The sequence below is a fragment of the Podarcis pityusensis genome (genome assembly GCF_964106645.2).
Source record: "Podarcis pityusensis genome assembly, chromosome: 14".
NCBI classification, from domain to species: Eukaryota; Metazoa; Chordata; class Lepidosauria; order Squamata; family Lacertidae; genus Podarcis; species Podarcis pityusensis.
In genome coordinates, this window is record NC_138039.1 from 7,185,321 (window position 1) to 7,206,716 (window position 21,396).

Consider the following 21,396-nt stretch of genomic DNA (forward strand, 5'->3'; position numbering starts at 1 on the left):
GAGAACAGGATGCTGGACTAGATGGGCCAGGAACCCAGGTCCAGCAGGCTGCTCGGATCAGATGGGGCCAGAAGGAAGCTGTTAAGTCCTACAAGATCCCCAAGACATAGGTCTGGCTGAGTGTGGCTGCTGTAAGGTCACAGTGGCTGAGTAGGGAATTTGAACACAGGTCACCCTGGTCCAAGTCTATTCAGCATCTCACATGGTCTCTCTGGCCCCTCCTCTTCCTTCCTTACTCCCAACACAATTCTTATAGTCTTTTATATATAAAGGTAAAGGGGCCCCTGACCATTAGGTCCAGTGGTGGCTGACTCTGGGGTTGCGGTGCTCATCTCGCTTTACTGGCCAAGGGAGCCAGCGTACAGCTTCCGGGTCATGTGGCCAGCATGACTAAGCCGCTTCTGGCGAACCAGAGCAGTGCACGGAAACACCGTTTACCTTCCCACCGGAGTGGTACCTATTTATCTACTTGCACTTTGACGTGCTTTCGAACTGCTAGGTTGGCAGGAGCTGGGACTGAGCACCGGGAGCTCACCCTGTCGCGGGGATTCGAACCGCTGACCTTCTGATCGGCAAGTCCTATATATACCTCCTGTTTTAATAATTTTTAGCTTTCCAAAACGTCCTGCAGAATTTATTTGTTTATAAAATTTCTATACCGCTTTATACATTTAATAAAAATCTCAAAGCGGTTTACAGCATATTAAATCAATAAAACATTAGCCAAGCGATGTTCCACTGGCCTCATGAGGAGCCTCTTCAGTAGGGCTGGTGAGTGTGGGCCTTGGCCCCTAGGCCAGGTGGAAAGGGCCTTGCAGGGAGCGGTCTTCACACTCACAGCTGGGCAATGTTCCTCCGGCCTCATCATTTTAAATGACTGTACGTATGCTGGTCTATGACCGTAATAAAGATTTGATTTGATTGACTCCCAACACGAAGCAAAATGGGATCAGCTGAAAAACTTTCCTGTTTCTAATTTTAAATCCAGTACTAAAAAGGTAAAGGTGAAGGACTCCTGGACGGTTAAGTCCAGTCAAAGGCGACTATGAGGTGTGGCGCTCATCTCGCTTTCAGGTTGAGGGAGCTGGCGTTTGCCCGCAGACAGCTTTCTGGGTCATGTGGCCAGCATGACTAAACTGCTTCTGGCGCAACAGAACACCGTGACGGAAACCAGAGCACACGGAAATGCTGTTTACCTTCCTGCTGCAGTGGTACCCATTTATCTGCTTGCACTGGTGTGCTTTCGAACTGCCAGCAACAAGCTACAAGGAAGATGTACCACTCTCTCTTTTGCAGCTTTGTTTAGAAGTGATCCCAAGGTGTTTGTGGCTGCGACTCTTCCTGCCACCTTCTTAATTTCCAACCTCCCCCCTCACTCTCTTTGCCTCTCTTCCCAGGTTGTGGTCACCAACACAATTCCTCACGAGATCCAAAAGCTCCAGTGCCCCAAAATTAAGACTGTGGACATCAGCATGATCCTTTCGGAGGCCATCCGCAGAATCCACAACGGGGAGTCCATGTCGTACCTTTTCAGGAATATAGGCCTGGATGACTGACTGGTTCCTTGGAAGGCTTTGAGGAGGAGAAGAAGAGGAAAAATATCTTCAGGGGCCAAACTGGACCATCTACACAGAAAACCGAGCTGTGAAGCATCGTGGCTTAAACTTTGTCCTTCAATGGAACCCACTTTTTAGTTGCTTTCCTTCCCCATGATTTAAATTTAGTAGATGAAATTTCCAGAACTTTTTTCTTCTTTTTTTGCAAAAAGACTTTTATTGGGGGGGAAAAAAGAACAAAAATCTAGTCTGTTACGTTTAGCTGCACCGTTGGTTAAGGACACGGTCCTTTTTGAGAAGTTATTGAGCCTCCTTGAAATGCGTTGGGGGCTGTGCAGGAGATCACCCTTCGTCTCTTGAGGGTTTGGGTGACCAGGGGTCCCAACTGCATTGTTTTGAAAGAGAAGCCCTATCCCCCTGGGCCATGACTCCCCTGGTGAGAGACCTGCAGAGCCTGTTCCCATAGAACAGGTTATCCTCGTCTGCCTGTAAGCGAAAACTGTAGCCTTGCGTCCTGTGGGAGTCAGAGGACACGGAAATGGCAGTCGTGGACTGGAACAACAGCATGCTCAGTCTCCTGCCTCTCCTGGTCATTTCAATGAGGTTCGCGCAGGAGAACTTCCTGGGAGATGGAGCTCTAAGGGTACAAATTCACACACCCACCCACACACACACCCTCTACTTTGGAGAAAAGGGTCACGGCTCCTACGTGTTCACATTCCTTTCCTCCCCGAATCAGCTTGCTTGCAAGTGCTTTGAAGGGTTAATTACATACGATTCTTTTATCTTTTTCTTTTTAATATATAAAAAAAGCTACTGTATAAAGTTCGCATCTGACAAGCCAAAAAAGGAAAAAAAAAAGTTGTACTGTTGTACGCAGTTCAGTGACATTTTTTGTAGAAGTGCTTTTATAGGAAAAGCATATGGAGTATGCACTGGTATTTATTTTCTGCAATGAGAAGAATAAATGACTTTGTTTTTGTGTGAGCTTCTTAGGAAATATTTGTTCGGCGGTTGTGCTCTTTTTGTCAGCGGAACAATATTCCGGGTGATGAGTGTGTGCGTGCCGGTGGCTTTCTGCGCTCCTTCAGTCTCCCCCTCTCAAAAAACCCCACGAAACTCGTTTCGACGTTTTTGCAAGGCTTTTCCCACCTTGCAAAAGGGCTTCAGTGGGCTTCATCTCACCCTTCTGAAATCTTTTTAGCCTTGCTCACAAACTTCCATTCCCACGCCTCCTGATACGCTGTTCAACTGGGCACTCTGCAGAAACAAACCTCCTTAAACCAGCTCACACGTGAGCAACATTGACGTGCGAAATCCCCACCTCGAGAGCGTCAGGTTGGAATTTGATATCTCTTCAGCTGCCCCTGCCTTGAACGCAGAACAGGCTTCAGGAACAGCGTTCCTGGGTTAGGCTTTAACGGAAGCCGCTCATTAAACAATGCCGCTAGCTAACGAAAAGGCTGACACATTAACAAAAGAGTGTCAATGTTTAGGAGGAAGGGCGGACAAGTTGGCCTGTGAGGGGACAGACATTTGAAGGGAGAATTGCACAAAAATGTCTAGGTGCAGGTTCTGCCAAGCAAGGACCTGTGGAGTGTGGGGAGGGGGGTAGGATGGGGAGAAACTTGATTCAGTTAGCATTTAAGGCAAAACCCATCTAATTCATCTTTTCTAAAAACGATGCAGGAACTGAAACACAGCTATCCTTCAACATTCGCCCTTCTCTGAATTTTGCAGCGCAGTTCACCAGCCAAAATGTGCTTAAAAACCCACATATTAGTGAATGTATCCTACAAAAATGCTATATATCATGAGAAGTTGCTTTGTGTGTATCGGGGGGAAATTGCACGCCAAAATGCATACTAGGAGAAATTTGACCTAGAACGGTGGTGAGTTTCATGAGGGCATTTATTTATTTTTTTGCTTTAAAAAAAAAGTCACAGGTGTGCTAAAGACTGAGCTTAAGACTGGAAAAATGAGAAACTGAAAACGACAAGATTCATCCTTCCCTGGACAGTCATGGATGGGTCAAATACCTTCAGCTGGATAGTCCTGTTGGTTTCACGTTGGATTTATGTGAAGGAGACCCCTGACCCCTCCCGTGTTTCCCATCATCCCAACATAACCGAGAAAGTGCCACTGTTTTGCTCTGGCAGGGTTTGGCTGTGGCCGTAGGAGGGATCGGAGATGTTTTTTTCAGTTCTACAGCGGCACATGGTTCAGAAGGTCGCACCTTAGCATTTTGAAGAATGATCCTAAAACACCCGAGTGTGAGCAGGTCGTGCAGCCCTGGGGCCCCTCAATCATGGGGGGCGAAGGTGGGCCGTGTGTCCTGAGCTATGCCCATTGGTCTGGGTTTTTTTGCAACGTCCACTCAACTTCGTTGGAACAAAAATGCCAGCCAGCATTCAAATTTGCAAATTTAGCCCTCCCCTAGCTCTGATTAACCCTCAGTTCATTTGTATCTGCTGAGAAAGGGGGCAGACTCTGCCCCAGGGCCAAGACAGCTCACCCACACGTACTGCTTGTCGAATCACAAACGGCCTACCCCCAGGCTGTTTAATGATCAATTCCCTGACTCTTGAAAGCGGCTGGCCCCTCTCTCTCTGTTCCTGGGTCCAGGCACGATGTCCGCAGAAGACTTTCCTCCAGCTGAAATGCCCACTCCTTCGCCCCACTTCAGCGTTACTGATGTGATCGTCGTTGTGGCGTATTTCCTTTTGAATTTGGCAGTGGGGATATGGGTAAGGTGGGCAAATATTTAATCGGTTTAACGGCCTGATCGACTATGCGGCGGCTTCAGTTGACCAATGGCACTGAGCATTCGGGGGATGCCATCTTTTTAAAAGAAGCAGTTTGGATTCTGCTGCCTGGGCACAGAACATGCTCAGCCGTATTGGGCTGTTCCCCCCCCCCCCCTTAGTTCCCCCGCTACCAGAATTCGTTTGCATTTCTGCAAATCTAGATGCTCTGCCGAACCTGCCGATATCTCCCTGTTGCACGTAACTGGTGCCATTTTTACTGAGCGCTCACGCCTGAATGTCAGAAATTAGAGGGAGTATTATTATGGTTATCATTACCCATCCTGTCTCTAAAAATAAAGTAAGATTCTAGTCGTCCTGGTTTTGAATAAAGGGCGAAATTAAATAGGAATCTGCTTTGCACCGAGTCAGAACATCAGTCCATCTAGCTGGGTGTTGTTTGCAACAGATTCCAACAATCTTTTGCTGAGGTTTCGAACCCCAGGCCTAGGTGGCTAAATCCGACCCTCTAAGCCCCCTCTCAGCTGGCTGCACCTCTGCTTTGCACCCTCCTTTGGTGTCTGTCTCGAAAATGTCTGCCTGGAATAATTATCATCTTTCTGAATCAGAATTTTGTTTATTGCCTGCACCCAAAGGTCCCAGGGTGGGTCAAAGCAATTTAAACACAACTTTTTAGGAACCAGCTGCAGCTTGCAAAGAGTTCCAGCTTCAACCCATGGCATCTAGGGCTAGGAATGCACCCCCCCCGCCCACTCTGAATTCCCAGAGAGCTGCTGCCAGTCAGTGTAAACAATATAGGAGTTAGATGGGCCAATGTTCCTACTAGGAGTGGGGCAGCTTCCTATGTTCAAAAGAGGGTGGGTCTGAAAAATATGTAGCCCAACTGAAAGGCCAGGGAAAAGAGGCATATCTTCAGCGTATGATGCGAACCATATAGGGAAGGAGCCAGGCATGCCTCTGTGAGGAGGGATTTCCACAATTTAGGGGCTGCCACAGAGAAGGCCCTGTACCTGGCCACCCCCTACCCAACTTCTTAGGGTGGTGGAAATATGAAGAGGGCGCCCTCTGCCGATCTAAAGACCCAGGAGACTCTATAGCAGCCTTTCTCAACCTGTGGGTCCCCAGATGTTGTTGAACTACAACTCCCATCATCCCTAGCTAGCAAGGCCAGAGCTCAGGGATGATGGGAGTTGTAGTCCAACAACATCTGGGGACCCACAGGTTGAGAACCACTGCTCTATAGGGAAGGAGGTGGTCTTTCTGATACTTGGGGGCTATATTGTGGGGCAGGAGGAAATCTCTGTCTGGTTTCCATGCTCTAGGCACGGTTTGTCTGTCACCCACCCCCTGCTTAGTTGTCTCTTTGCCTGTCCAGTCTTCCTGCAGGGCAAACAGAAACACTTTAAGTGGATACTTCCTGGCTGGGAGGAACATAGTCTGGTGGCCGGTAAGTAGATGCAACTGTGTGTTTGATTTTGGGGATCCACAAGGTTTCATCCAAGCCTCACAGAGGGCGGTGACTTACATGCATTGTTGGGAAAAGAGCAAGTGTCGTCCCCCCCCCCCAAAAAATAGGGCACAAGAACATGCAGATCTGCATAAAATTTGCACATGCTAATTTATATTTCTAGATGCATGTTTGGAAAGTCACTTTCATCCAAAGCAGACCCATTGGAAATAATAGCTCTAAGTGACCCACGTGCATTAATTTCAGTGGGTCTACTCAGAGTAGGACTACCGCTGGGTACAAGCCAACTAGGTAAAGTTAAAGGTACCCCTGACCGTTAGGTCCAGTCGCGGACGACACTGGGGTTGCAGCGCTCATCTCGCTCTATAGGCTGAGGGAGCCGCTGCTGCTGTAGAGAAGGAAAAGGGGCGAGCCAGGGCTGCCCCGACCTTAAGAGCACCTAGGTAAACCCGCCCCTACCGGCAGCTGATTAGCTGGTCCGGGGGTGATGAATATGAATGAGACTGGGGAATCCCTGACTCCCGCAGGGCTGCCGCCAGCCCCGCGAGGTTGTAGACGGGGGCGTGAGCCCGCAACCCCCCCTCCTTAGGTTGGGAGTGGCTTTGTCCGCAGACAGCTTCCGGGTCATGTGGCCAGCATGACTAAGCCGCTTCTGGAGAACCAGAGCAGCACACGGAAACGCCGCTTACCTTCCCGCCAGAGTGGTACCTATTTATCTACTTGCACTTAGACGTGCTTTCAAACTGCTAGGTTGACAGGAGCTGGGACCGAGCAACGGGAGCTCACCCTGTCGTGAGGATTCGAACCGCCGACCTTCTGATCGGCAAGTCCTAGGCTCTGTGGTTTAACCCACAGCGCCACCCGCATCTCACAAGCCAACTGCTGCAGTACTAATGCCAATACCAATACCATGCAGTTGTTAGTAGGAGTGTTCGACTGGGACCTGAGAGACCGGGGTTCAAATCCCCACTTGGCTGTGGGCCAGTCCCTGCCTCTCGGCCTAACCTACCTCACAAGGTTGTTGTGGGGGATTAAATGAGAACGGGAAGAATTGGAAGGGACCACAAGGGTCATACATACCAACTGGCTGCGATGCAGGAATCTTTTGCCCAACGTGGGACTCGAACCCACAACCTTGAGATGAAGAGTCTAATGCTTTACCAACTGAGAGATCCTTGGAGGAAAAAAAGTGGTATATAAATACAGTGATACCTCTGGTTATGTACTTAAATCGTTCCGGAGGTCTGTTCTTAACCTGAAACTGTTCTTAACCTGAAGCACCACTTTAGCTAATGGGGCCTCCCGCTGCCGCCGCGCGATTTCTGTTCTCATCTTGAAGCAAAGTTCTTAACCCGAGGTACAATTTCTGGGTTAGCGGAGTCTGTAACCTGAAGCGTATGTAACCCGAGGTACCACTGTACAATAAATGAATGGACCAGGTGACCTGTGTGCCTGCTCAGTCAGGGCCATCTTTACCTGGGGGTGCAAATTCTGGGGGGTGCCCAGCGCCTGCCGCTGAAGCCGCCTAAGCTCTTAACTATCTACCTGTTATGAAATAATAAATAATTTGATCAAGCTAGAAAAACAAAATACATATATACCTAGGTATTACCAAAATGTATACCTTACTGTTTCACTAAAGGACTTTCGACTTTGTGCGCTCATTTACCAAAGACGTGCTGCGCCAGCGGTGGTGCTTGTCATTCACAACGGCAACGCTTGCCAGACTCAACAACAGCGCTTGTCATTTTCAATGGCGCCATTCATGCAAAATTAACTAAATTTGGGGGCTCTGGGCAGAACTTTGCACCCCGGAAGGCGCATAAAGACGACCCTGTGCTCAGTCCAAACTCTTCTCTGTCCTCTTTCTTTCCGGCACCCGCTTAAAACATTTTTGTTTCACAAGCCTATTGAAAAGTTACACAAATTTTCATTTTAACTACTGCTGCTTTGGGAGGTACGTTTAAATACCTGATGTTTAACTCTTTCCAATTGATAATTTTAATGCTTTATTGTTATTTTTTTGTAATTCGCTTAGGGTTTTTGCAATTTGTTTGGTATAATAATAATAATAATAATAATAATAATAATAATAATAATATTGGCTGCTTTTGGCCTGCAGATCGGTGCCTCGCTCTTTGCTAGCAGCGAAGGATCAAGCCTTTTCATTGGACTGGCCGGCACGGCGGCTGCAGGAGGGGTAGCAGTGGCCGGCTTCGAATGGAATGTGAGTAGTGCCGGATTTACGTATAAGCTAAACAAGCTATAGCTTAGGACTCCACTCTCTTGGGGGTCCCCCAGAAAATTTCAAGGGGAAAAAACCCTGGATGTACAATTCCAAAATATAAGATAAAAAACAAATAAAATAAAACCTACATACAGTTAGAGCTTCATAATTATTTCACTATTAATATACTTCTTAATTGTGTTTCACTTTTAATATACTACCGGTGCTGAAGAAACTGAAATTGACCAATTCTATGAAGACTTACGGGACGCAGATGGCGCTGTGGGTTAAACCACAGAGCCTAGGGCTTCCAGATCAGAAGGTTGGCGGTTCGAATCCCCGCGACGGGGTGAACTCCCGTTGCTCGGTCCCTGCTCCTGCCAACCTAGCAGTTCGAAAGCATGAAGTGCAAATAGATAAATAGGTACCGCTCCGGCAGGAAGGTAAACGGCGTTTCCATGCACTGCTCTGGTTTGCCAGAAGCAGCTTAGTCATGCTGGCCACATGACCCAGAAGCTGTACACCGGCTCCCTCGGCCAATAAAGCGAGATGAGCGCCGCAACCCCAGAGTTGTTTGCGTCTGGACCTAATGGTCAGGGGTCCCTTTACCTTTACCTTTATGAAGACTTACAACACCTTCTAGAAATGACACCAAAGCAGGATGTTCTTCTCATTATAGGGGATTGGAATGCTAAAGTAGGGAGTCAAGAGATAAAAGGAACAACTGGATGGTTGAACCACTTTGGAAATTTCAGCTAGTGGTTATGTCCGAAGCACAAATCCCTTTTCTTTTACACATATGCACTGATGTGTAGGACTACACTTAAGTGTTTTTATATCTTTTTCCAGGCCACCTTTGTGCTTCTGGCGTTGGCCTGGGTGTTTGTTCCCGTCTACATCTCTTCAGGGGTAAGTTGAGAACTGGGTTTGGTCCTGTCCTTTGGTGTGTGGCCTTCCTGCACCTCCAACAGCTGCTTTTTATGACCTCTCCCGCACTAATTCAGTGCTGCCTGCCCAGGCGGCTGAGGCTCACGGCCTTCTCTGTACTTGGCAATTCAAATAATAATAATAAATATTGGTGCCAAAGAAGGACAGAACTTTTTTTATGAATGCTACAACAGCAGCAAGAATACTCATTGCAAAGTATTGGAAGACACAAGATCTACCCACTCTGGAAGAATGGCAGATGAAGGTGATGGACTACATGGAATTGGCAGAAATGACTGGCAGAATCCGAGACCAGGGAGAAGAGTCGGTGAAAGAAGAATGGAAGAAATTTAAAGACTATTTACAGAAATATTGTAAAATTAATGAATCTTAGAAGGATGTTGGATAGAAACTAAGTGGTTTCCAGCTGTAATGCTTTAAGAGATACGAAAAGAGGTTCACAAATGGGTAAAAGCTTAATGGTAAGGATTTGCTGAACTAACAAACTGAACTGGAATACAAAAAAGGGAGGTACGAGGAGGTCTGGGGAAATAAGTGTAAGGAAGATATGCTATGGAAAATTAATGTGTTTTTAACTGTTTTTATTTTGTATGTTTCTTTTTATTTTTCATTTCTTTGTTATACCTTAAAAACTTTAATAAATATCTCTAACTATCAAAACAAACAAATAATAATAATAAATATCTTGCAAGGCTCCTGGGTGAAAAGCCACCACAATTTATTTTAACGTGATTCTAATGCTGTGTTTTACGTTGCCGTAACCTGCCCCGGGACTGTCAGATAATAAACAGCGTGACTCCCCGGTGAGGCAGGTTTTCCACATTTCTGCAAGAGTTTGTCACCATGGAAATTCACCTGTGTTTTAGTGCAAATTCCTTTTTGGTCATACAATCCAATTTTGGTCATACAATCCAATTGGAAAATTGGGAAAGCTTGTGGAAGGTGGATATCAATTTCACAGCCTGTTATACGATAAAAGAGAACATGATTTTACTGCTGTTACCTCACTCTGGAAAAATTGACTAAGATTTACAAAAAGCAGTCAAACTTATGCTGGAGATGTAAGAGGGAGGTGGGAACCTTTTATCACACATGGTGGGGATGTAAAATTCATAGAATCATAGAATAGAATCATAGAATCATAGAATCATAGAGTTGGAAGAGACCACAAGGGCCATCGAGTCCAACCCCCTGCCAAGCAGGAAACACCATCAGAGCACTCCTGACATATGGTTGTCAAGCCTCTGCTTAAAGACCTCCAAAGAAGGAGACTCCACCACACTCCTTGGCAGCAAATTCCACTGTCGAACAGCTCTTACTGTCCGGAAGTTCTTCCTAATGTTTAGGTGGAATCTTCTTTCTTGTAGTTTGGATCCATTGCTCTGTGTCCACTTCTCTGGAGCAGCAGAAAACAACCTTTCTCCCTCCTCTATGTGACATCCTTTTATATATTTGAACATGGCTAATATATAAAAGGAAATTGTAAGGAAATTTTGGAACGAGGTATATGAGGAGCTGAAAAAATTATTCAAGATTTCGTTTTTCCAAAAAGCCAGAGGCCTAATATCAAATGACATTCCCAGAGATAAGAAAAATGTATTCCTTTACCCAACATCTGCCCCCCCCCACCAATATAGGCATTCTTATCCACACTTTTCGCTAAGATGTACTTTTTTGTACACATTATTTGGCTGGAGAACAGCAGCACAAAATTCGGAAAAGTGCAAATTCTGCTGTGTTTTGGTTTGCATGCAAAGTGAAAATTGGGCTAGGCTCACGTTAAAATCTGAACGGAGCTGCCATTTCCCCCACCCTGAATTATAACACTGGTGTTTGATTCTTTCCCTTCCTTTCCCTTCCTCCGATCAGATTGTCACCATGCCAGAATACCTCCAGAAGCGTTTTGGCGGGGAGAGAATTCGGATATACCTCTCATCCCTGTCTCTCCTGCTTTCCATCTTCACCAAGATATCGGTGAGTGGCTGCTAGCCGGCGAAATAATGCCTCTCAAATACGGCGGGACGGGGGCAAAAATATAAATAAAACCAATAAATGAAGTAGACAACCGTTCTGGGGTGTTTAAACCTCTCTGCCCTGCTCAGCCCCCAAGGAAGATGCCAGTTGTTGTTGTTTAGTTGTTTAGTCGTGTCTGTCTCTTCGTGACCCCCTGGACCAGAGCACGCCAGGCACTCCTGTCTTCCACTGCCTCCCGCAGTTTGGTCAAACTCATGCTGGTAGCTTCGAGAACACTGTCCAACCATCTCGTCCTCTGCCGTCCCCTTCTCCTTGTGCCCTCCATCTTTCCCAACATCAGGGTCTTTTCCAGGGAGTCTTCTCTTCTCATGAGGTGGCCAAAGTCTTGGAGCCTCAGCTTCAGGATCTGTCCTTCCAGTGAGCACTCAGGGCTGATTTCCTTCAGAATGGAGAGGTTTGATCTTCTTGCAATCCACGGGACTCTCAAGAGTCTCCTCCAGCACCATAATTCAAAAGCATCAATTCTTCGGCGCTCAGCCTTCTTTATGGTCCAGCTCTCACTTCCATACATCACTACTGAGAAAACCATGGCTTTAACTATATGGACCTTTGTTGGCAAGGTGATGCCAATTACCCGATGCAAAATTGGGGACGGGGCAGTAACCTCTATTTAGCAAATCCGCACAGATCTGCTAAGGAAGTGGGGGGAGAGGAAGGTGTGTAGAATGTGGGGGGGCACCCCTGGCTTGCGAACCTCCCCCCCAAAGTTTGTTCAAGGGTCATTGTGGCCCCTGGGATAAAAAAAAGAGAGATTAGTCTCCTGTGTTTTTAAATGGCTTGGTAGCCCAGTTGGTAAAGCATGAGACTCTTAATCTCAGGGTTTTGGGTTCGGGAACCAACTTTGGGCAGAAGATTTCTGCATTGCAAGGGGTTGGACTAGAGGACCTTTGCGGGCCCTTCAAACTCTGTGATTCTGTGGTTTGAAATTATATTTGATTACTGTTTTGATGTGCGTTTGGACACTGCTTTTGGAATAGTGCCTTTTTAGCAAGCAGGCTAGGAAACTAAAAAATAAAATAAACATGGATCCCAGGCTTGATCCCAGATGTCCATATTGCAAGGTAGAGAAATGACCTCTGCCTGTGACCTTCCCCAATGGGTCACTGGGACCTAATCTGACCTACCTATCTCAGATGATGGTTCAGGCGTCATATAGCTCTCTCGTCAGCAGGAGGCGCTGTTGGCCAAGTTGCTGTCCCAACCCTGAGCTTCCTGTGGCCTGTTTTCTTTTGCTGAATATTATTCTGCCTCCGTCTGTTTGACACCGGCACACCCTTGCTTGTTTCCCAGAAAAACCTTTGGGCAACAGATCTGTTCTCTAAGAGGAGGCTTAAATATACGAAGCACGATCAGGACGAAATTAAGCCCTTTTACATCCCATTGAGTTAAGGGTTGAAGTGCGCGCTTAACTTTCCTTGTCGAAACCAGTGGGAATTAAACGAGCGTAATGTTTCTTTATAGGCCAATTTTAAAAGCAATAAACTTCAGCTGAGTCATGTTGTTATGGGGACAATTATTGCCGTTTGGAATAAGTATATATAATGAATGACCTTATTATTATCTTGTATAATATGGTCCAAGGAGGGGAGGTTGATTAATGGTTACTATGATGGCTTTTTCGAACCTCCAGCCTCAGAGGCAGTCTACCTCTGAATCCCACTTAATAGATCGGGTGAGGAATGAGATTCAGCTGGTGGACTTAGATCCTTACCTGCCCTCCCACTCCCAAGGGGCCAGCTTTGAAAGCTGGTTAGGGCTGTTCACCTGCCAGTCACATAACATTACAGTGAAGTCAGGTGACCTGTGCGGTTTGAAATCTAATCCCACTGTGCTTTGCAAGCGCTGGCGATCAGCTGGTCATTGGCAGGACTTGGGGAAGTGGCCGGGCTTTCCAGGTGTCAATGAACAGCTGATTGACAGCACCTCCTTGCGGCCAGCTTAATGGTGTAGAGAGGAAATGCCACTGTGGGGGTTTCTTGGACCAAACTTGGGAGAAGAATTTACGGTATAAGAAGGTCACAGCAAGAGGTTCTGAGGGACACAGCAGGTATAATTAATTAGTTGTAAAGTGGCTGAGCATCTTGATCAACCGCATCTAATAAGGTACTTCCTGGGAGGAAGTGTTTAATTGGGAAAAGGAAGGCTAATTAGATTACCGAGAAGATCTGAATGGAGAACAAGGTTCTCAACAACCAGGTTGGTTCCCTAAGGGGACACAGTGCTCAGTCCAAGGACTGAATCGTCCTTGTCTGGTAATAGCATTTGTCACCTCTGTGTAGCTCTTGCTCAGGAGTCAGAATAAATGTGGGCATACCAAAACCTTGCATATCTAACCTAATAGCCCGAATAGCTTCTTCTTCTTCTTCTTCTTAATAATAATAATAATAATAATAATAATAATAATAGTAATAATAATAATGTTGTTGTTTAGTCGTTTAGTCATGTCCGACTCTTCGTGACCCCCTGGACCAGAACACGCCAGGCACTCCTGTCTTCCACTGCCTCCCGCAGTTTGGTCAGACTCATGCTGGTAGCTTCGAGAACACTGTCCCACCATCTCGTCCTCTGTCGTCCCCTTCTCCTTGTGCCCTCCATCTTTCCCTACATCAGGGTCTTTTCCAGGGAGTCTTCTCTTCTCATGAGGTGGCCAAAGTATTGGAGTCTCAGCTTCAGGATCTGTCCTTCCAGTGAGCACTCAGGGCTGATTTCCTTCAGAATGGAGAGGTTTGATCTTCTTGCAGTCCACGGGACTCTCAAGAGTCTCCTCCAGCACCAGAATTCAAATTCAAATAATAATAATAACAATAATTATATCTTATGTTTCTGCATCCCTCAATCTTGGCTCCAGGCCAAATTGGCAAAGCAGTGTAAAAGGTTGTGACCAGATGAATCCTTGTTTATTTATTACAGTGGTACCTCAGGTTACAGACGCTTCAGGTTACAGACTCCGCTAACCCAGAAATAATACCTCGGGTTAAGAACTTTGCTTCAGGATGAGAACAGAAATCGTGCTCCAGCAGCGAGGCAGCAGCAGGAGGCCCCATTAGCTAAAGTGGTACCTCAGGTTAAGAACGGACCTCCAGAACGAATTAAGTTCTTAACCCGAGGTACCACTGTATTACATTTATATACCACCGTTATCTCCCAAGGATCTCAAGGTGGTGTTCATGGTTCTCCTCCTCCTCATTTTATCCTCACGACGCAACCCTGTGAGGCAGGTCATGCTAAGAGATGGCGACTGCCCCAAGGTCACCCAGTGAGCTTCATGGCTGGGTGGGGATTTGAACCCTGATCTCCCAGGTCCTGGTCCGACACTCTCACCCAGGCACCCCCGAACTCGGCCTTCCAGATGTTTTGGGACTACAACTCCCATCATCCCTGACCACTGGTCCTGTTAGCTAGGGATGATGGGTGTTGTAGTCCCAAAACACCTGGAGGGCTGAGTTTGGGGGTGCCTGCTCTAACCATTAGACCACATTGTCTCTTGTGTGAGAGGTGTGGCCTGGAGGGGAAGTGACGGAGGAGGAGGTGGAGCCTGGGGAGAAATATAAGTGCAAAATGTAGAGGCCAAGGAGGTCATATTTTGCCCCTGGCCCTGAGCTTCCTCGCCCCTGTTTAATGTGTGAAACAACACATCTAAAAAATAAGGAAGCTCTGAACTATCCACCTTCATCCCTTTGCTGCTGTAGATTCTTGCAAAGCACATTCAAACTTCTGTTGTCATCTTGGGCTCCCCCGTCACACCTAGGTGTGACTTGCAGACTCCCGTCCATTGTTATCCCCACGCCCCTCGCTGGCCCTGCCTGGGCTCTTTCTCGGTTCCCCCAAAGGACATGCCGTCTTGCGGCCGCCTTGCCAAGGCTGGTCCCTATTCTTTAATTGCATTGCAACAGCTCTCTGAGTCACTCCCTATTCAGCCACGGAGTGACTGGTCCGGTCCGGGAGATTAAGCGAGCATCTCACCCCCTTCACGGGAGATTTGGATAATCTTTGTTGACAGCGAGTTATTGAGATGAATGTCTGCAGACACGCGGGATGGTGTGAAGAGGTGGGGCAATTTATTCAGGCCAGGTATTTTGCTGACGGTAAGCACCTGCAGAGGTCGGGTGTTTGGGACGCAGCTGGGAGAAATGGACCCAAGCCAACGGGAGAGGCTTTTCCAAGCATGGAGACGGTCAGGGTTAATAGAGGGGCGAGATGTTCCTTTGGGTATCCTGGTCCCTATACAACGGGGGGGGGGGGGAACCTGTGGCTGTCCAAATATTGTTGGACTCCAGTTTTCAAATGCCCCATCGATAGGGTTGTCAGGTCGGGAGCTTCCCAGATCCTGAGCATACCCTCCAACATTTCTCCAATGAAAATAGAGACACCCTGTTCCATAATCATAATCATATTTATACCCTGCCCATCTGACTGGTTGCCCCAGCCACTCTGGGTGGCTTCCAACATATATAAAAACATAACAAACTATTAAACATTAAAAAAAAAACCTTCCCTATACAGGGTTGACTTCAAATGTCTTCTAAAATTTGTATAGTTATTTATCTCCTTGGCTCAGGGGTGGCATAACTCCATACCCTCCAACATTTATCTGATGTAAATAGGGACATCCTAAGGGAAAGCGGGGCACGCGGGTGGCACTGTGGGTTAAACCACAGAGCCTAGGGCTTGCTGATCAGAAGGTTGGTGGTTTGAATCCCTGCGGCGGGGTGAGCTCCCGTTGCTCCTGCCAACCTAGCAGTTTGAAAGCACGTCAAAGTGCAAGTAGATAAATAGGTACTGCTCTGGCGGGAAGGTAAACGGTGTTTCCGTGCGCTGCTCTGGTTCGCCAGAAGGGGCTTAGTCATGCTGGCCACATGACCCGGCCAATAAAGCGAGATGAGCACTGCAACCCCAGAGTCAGCCACGACTGGACCTAATGGTCAGGGGTCCCTTTACCTTTACCTTTAAGGGAAAGCGGGATGTTCTGGGATCAAATCAGAAACTGGGACGGCTTCTGTAAATCTGGGTTTGTCCCTGGAAAACAAGGGTCTGTGTTTTCAGGGCCCAGACCTGAGACCTAGGAGACACCCCCGGGGAAGTCATGGGGAGGGAGACAGGGGCTGGCCCAAGAGTTAACCAAGTGAGCTTCATGGCTGAGTGGGGATTTGAAGCCTGGTCTCTCTCCCGGGCCCTATTCCAACACCACTCAGCCTCGCTTACAGAGAGGCAGAGCTGGAAAGTTTTTACTATTATCCCGATAAGACGGGGAATTGGAACACTGCGTGCTTTGATTTAAAAGTCTTCCTTTGGAGCAGTTCAAAGATAACTTTCCCGGAAAGGATGGGTAAAAATCTCACCCCACCTTAGAAGTCTTGCTTCTGCTGCCAGCCCCAAATAAGTGTAAGGTTTTCACTGACGAACGCAAGCAACTGATGTTCCTCCTCCCGGGAGCTGTTGAGACGGACTTCAAAGGCTTTTTATAGCTGCTATTTTTCTTTTATGAATGGGCCAGGCCTGCTTCTCCTTCTCCCCCTAGATTCATTTTCGAAACGAGGCTGTTGTTGTGCTGAGAAGCCATCTTAACAAGCTCCCTCGCCTGTCCGTCCCTGCCGAATAATACGAGAGGAAGCTGGAGGGGCCGTGTTTTGGTATTCCAAGAAGAGGAATGATGATGGTTTCTTTAATGGGATGCAGATGGCTGCCAACACCTTAAACATCCTCCGCCCTCTCTAAGTAATTATGAAAGCTTTGCTTTCACCTGCCATTGCAGCTTGCCAAATTGCAGCTTGCCAAAGCAGGGGGGAAAGGCGAGGTGAGAGGGATGTGTCTCAGGGAATAGAGACCCCGCTGGTCCTCCAGAGATTTGAGGGACTCCAACTCCCATCAGACCCGGCTAGCATGGCCAATGGCCTGGGATTATGGGAGTTGTAGTCTAGCAACACCGGGAGGGCTGCCTGAGGGAGGTGGGCTTTCAACAAAGCAGGGAAGATGAGACTTCTGCTTCACATCTCTCCCACCGAGATAGTCTGGTGAGATGGCATACTTAGGAACAATCCACGATCACTGCAGATCCATGGGCTCCATGATCACTGCAGATGGTGACAGCAGTTACAAAATTAAAAGACACCTGCTTCTTGGGAGAAAAGCAATGACAAACCTAGACAGCATCTTAAAAAGCAGAGACATCACCTTGCCAACAAAGGTCCATATAGTTAAAGCTATGGTTTTCCCAGTAGCGATGTATAGAAGTGAGAGCTGGACCATCAAGAAGGCTGATCGCCGAAGAATGGATGCTTTTGAATTCTGGTGCTGGAGGAGACTCTTGAGAGTCCCATGGACTGCAAGAAGATCAAACCGATCCATTCTGATTCTGAAGGAAATCAGCCCTGAGTGCTCACTGGAAGGACAAATCCTGAAGCTGAGGCTCCAATACTTTGGCCACCTCATGAGAAGAGAAGACTCCCTGGAAAAGACCCTGATGTTGGGAAAGATGGAGGGCGCAAGGAGAAGGGGACGACAGAGGACGAGATGGTGGGACAGTGTTCTCGAAGTTAGCAACATGAGTCTGACCAAGCTATGGGAGGCAGTGGAAGACAGGAGTGCCTGGCGTGCTCTGGTCCATGGGTCCAAGAGTCGGACACGACAAAACGACTAAACAACAACGAAAGGAACAATCCTGAGTGTGGCATGGTAATCTTGGTGACCAAAGTGGGGAGTAGGGTTTCCACATGGTGCCTTGAAGCTCTTGGAAATCTGTCTCCACAAGTCTCTGTTCAACAATTGATTTGGTGCCCTTTTGGTCCACGGTGAAGCTGAACCTCCATGGGCAGGGTCAGTCTTGCTCTGAATTACAGCTGTTTGCAGGGGTGGGGGAAGAAACGGTGACAGAGGAAGGCTGCTGCCCTGCCTCTGCCTCATCTGTGGATTGCCTGGAAGGATCTGGCTCCTGCCCCACCCCTGGACCTTTGGTCTAATCCAGCTGTGGTTTTCTGAAATGAAGCAATGGCTCTCTCTCACAGGGAACTATATGCAACACTGGCAAGCATGCTTTTATAGGGCGTTGGAGAGGGTCACATGACTTGCTCTGGCCAATGCAGAGGCTTTCTTGCCAGCCTCCCTGCAACTGCCTCCTCTGGCCACTTGGTGGCAGGCTCACAGCGGCTCTTGAACCCTGGGCTGGAGTGGCGCTAGACTCTGGCGCCACCACAGAGCTCTGGCCGGAAGGGGGAACTACAGGGTGGTGTACCTCTCAGACCGCAGCAGCTTATGGGATCAGGCTTGGTTTGGTTCCCCGGTAAAAGTCAGGTTGCTCCCTGATTTAAGCAACAATGCTCATCTGCAGCTGCTCTTCAAGGGTGCAGGACTCCTTGTTCTGTCGCTTTCCCCCCTTTGATGGCCCTGTGGAACTGGTGGTGCCTTTAAATGTCAGAACTGTTCTCAGCATCCCAAGGCAAGAGGCTCAAGTAGGTCACCCCCTTGTCAGCCTTCTGGGCCTCAGCCCCGGGGCATTGCCATGCCAAGAAGGGGCGAGGTGCGTGCCACGCTTGGGTTATGCCAGAGCAGCCCGTAATCCTGCAAAGAATGTAAGGTCTCACCCCGTCCCGCTGCCTCTGATGTGGTCCAGGTGTGTGAACCGAGAACAGGAACGGAGCTCCGTAAGCAACAGCAACACTGGGGTGGCACAAGCGCTTGTGTGTTTCGAAGGAGGTGCTGAGGTCTGCACTCATTACCGATTTGCTACCAGGCCACGTTCAAAGGGTTGCTATTACAATAGAAAGTCCTTAACAACTTGGGACAGGTTTGCCTGCGAGATCGCCTTGCCCCAAATATACCCACGTGGCTGTTTTGATGGGTGGAACTGATCCCGTTACAAGTGCCCCATAATACCCGTTCCTCATGGACCATTTAGTGTATCTAAACTCTGGAACTCCCCGACTCTTGACACCAGGTAGCCGCCTCCGCTGTGCTCTTTTCGGCGCCTACTAAAACCTTTTTCTTTAGACAAGCCTATGCATACATTTAGAAAGCTGGCCTGTGTTTCCATCTGTTTTTAGTTCATTGCTGATTTTGTTTTGATTTAAAGAGTCTTTGTTCTTTCCACTGACCGAACTACAATTCCCAGAGTGCAGTTGATCCCTCTCTGCAGGGAACTTTGGGAATTATAGTTCTGGGAGGGGAATAGGGGCCTGCAAACAACTCCCGGCACCCTCAATGAACTAAAGCTCCCAGAATGCTTTGGGGGAAGCCGCGGCTGTTTAAAGTGGCGTTGTAGTTTAAACGTATGGCGTGGATGAGGCCGCGATATGTTTCTGAATACCAGTTGAAGGCATTTGCATGTGAAGAGAGGTCTATTGTATTAATGTTCTGCTTGTAGCCTGTCTATCAACATCAGGTTGGCCACTGCAAGAATCTGGATTCTGGAGTATCAGACAAGCCCTTGATCTGATCCAGGAGTGCTCTTTTTTCTGCAGCCCCTGAAGAATGTTTTTAACCAGGTTTCCTCAACCTCGGCCCTCCAGATGTTTTTGGCCTATAACTCCCATGATCCCTAGCTAGCAGGACCAGTGGTCAGGGATGATGGGAATTGTAGTCTCAAAACCTCTGGAGGGCCGAGGTCGAGGAAGCCTGGTTTAAACCCTGAAAATTGGCGACTCTAATGGTTTGGACAAGACTTCCCCAAAGGGCAGCAGCAGCGACAAAGGGCAGTCAGTTGGTAGAGCATGAGATCTCAGGGTGGTGGGTTTGAGCCCCATGTTGTGTGAAAGATTCCTGCATTGCAGGGGGTTGGACTAGATGACCCTTGTGGTCCTTTCTAACTCTACAATTCTATTAATAATAATAATAATAATAATAATAATAATAATAATAATAATTTATTACTTATACCCCGCCCATCTGGCTGGGCCTCCCCAGCCACTCTGGGTGGCTAATGTATTTAAAATACATTAAAATGTCACACATTAAAAACTTCCCTAAACAGGGCTGCCTTCAGATGTCTTCTAAAAGTCAGATAGTTGTTTACTTCCTTGACATCTGACGGGAGGGCATTCCACAGGGCAGGTGCCACCACCGAGAAGGCCCTCTGCCTGGCTCCCTGTAACCTCACTTCTCGCAGTGAGGGAACTGCCAGAAGGCTCTTGGAGCTGGACCTCAGTGTCCGGGCTGAACGATAGGGGTGGAGACACTCCTTCAGGTATACTGGGCCGAGGCAGTTCAGGTAATTGGCTAGGGACAGATGTCTAAGGAATTAGGAACCTCTGGAATGTATGAGGAAAAACAACAGAGCAAAGCTTTTGTGGTTTTTAGCCGGCCCGGGAAAACAGCACAGCATTCATATTTCTGGGTGACCTAATGCTGGCGTGATCTGACTTGGAAAAGGCTGCTGTGTGTGAGGGTGAAGACTCGTGAGGAGAGAGAAGGGAGGGCCCCGGACGACTTGTTTGATGCCTCCCAAGTTGCTGCAGGAGAGGGCGTGGGGCAGGGCAAGCTCTGGCGGGGAGAGGGAACAGGTTGTAGTTCCATTTGCGTTGTTTCCTTGCCCTGATTGAAACGAGATCAGACAGAGCATGAAACAAGGGCGCCTGGGTACTTTGGGGCCCTTGCGCTGCCTCAGAGAGGGCAGGCGCCAGCAAGAAGCATCACTGGGTATCTGTCAAGGACCCCCCACTTCTGCAAGGGGTCCACAGCTGGTCTTGTTCCTTGCTGTTGTGTCTTCCTCGCCTGCTCTCTCTGAGCGAGGGGGACAGAGCTGCTCCTTCCACTTGCCATGCGCTCTCCCTCTGGGTGGGTGTACGGATCGAGCCCAGAGGGGGGGAGAGTGAGGGAAGGGGTAGCTGTGTCCCTTTAGGGCAGCGGTTCTCAACCTGTGTGTCCCCAGATCTTGTTGGACTACAACTCCTATCATGCCTGAGCTCTGGCCTTGCTAGCTAGGGGGGATGGGAGTTGTAGTTCAACAGCATCTGGGGACCCACAGGTTGAGAAAGGCTGTTTTAGGGCATATTGACTTAGGACACATTTATACCTGACATTTAAAGCACTTTGATGCCACTTTAAGCAGCTGCAACTCCCCCCAAAGAATTATGGGAGCTGTAGTTTGGTAAAGGTGCAGAGAGTTGCACCGTAACTCCCCTCACAGAGCAGCAATTCCCAGAGTGTCTAGCACAACCAATCCCTCTTCCCAGGGAACTCTGGGAATCAAATCCTTTTGAGGGGAATAGAAGGGCCTCCTAGCAACTCTCAGCAGCCCAGTTTCTTTCAGTTTCCCCCTTTTCCAATCTTAAATTCATTTCTTCGCAGTTCTGCAGAAATTTGCAACTTTCGTCATTTGAAAAACAAAATAATCCTCATGGAAATTCACCAGCATTTTAGTTTGAAATTTTCCTACATTTTTTGCACATAGCTTTTACTAATGTCCAT

The 21,396-nt window shown here is 47.9% G+C and overlaps 2 protein-coding genes across 7 annotated transcripts in view; both read left to right on the plus strand.

Moving 5' to 3' along the window:
- PRPSAP2 (phosphoribosyl pyrophosphate synthetase associated protein 2) overlaps positions 1-2,543 on the plus strand; it is a 36,568-nt gene extending 34,025 nt beyond the window's left edge. For all 6 annotated transcript variants that reach the window (XM_080981212.1, XM_080981213.1, XM_080981209.1 and 3 more), the window contains exon 12: positions 1,398-2,543. In XM_080981212.1, coding sequence (XP_080837338.1) covers positions 1,398-1,556 — 159 coding nt within the window. In that variant the 3' untranslated portion in view covers positions 1,557-2,543. The remainder of the gene's footprint in view (positions 1-1,397) is intronic.
- A 1,001-nt stretch (positions 2,544-3,544) lies between these two features.
- Positions 3,545-21,396, plus strand: part of SLC5A10 (solute carrier family 5 member 10) — a 105,974-nt gene continuing 88,122 nt past the window's right edge. The window contains exons 1-5 of the mRNA XM_080981065.1: positions 3,545-4,303; positions 5,697-5,768; positions 7,912-8,016; positions 8,866-8,925; positions 10,834-10,938. Coding sequence (XP_080837191.1) covers positions 4,187-4,303; positions 5,697-5,768; positions 7,912-8,016; positions 8,866-8,925; positions 10,834-10,938 — 459 coding nt within the window. The 5' untranslated portion in view covers positions 3,545-4,186. The remainder of the gene's footprint in view (positions 4,304-5,696; positions 5,769-7,911; positions 8,017-8,865; positions 8,926-10,833; positions 10,939-21,396) is intronic.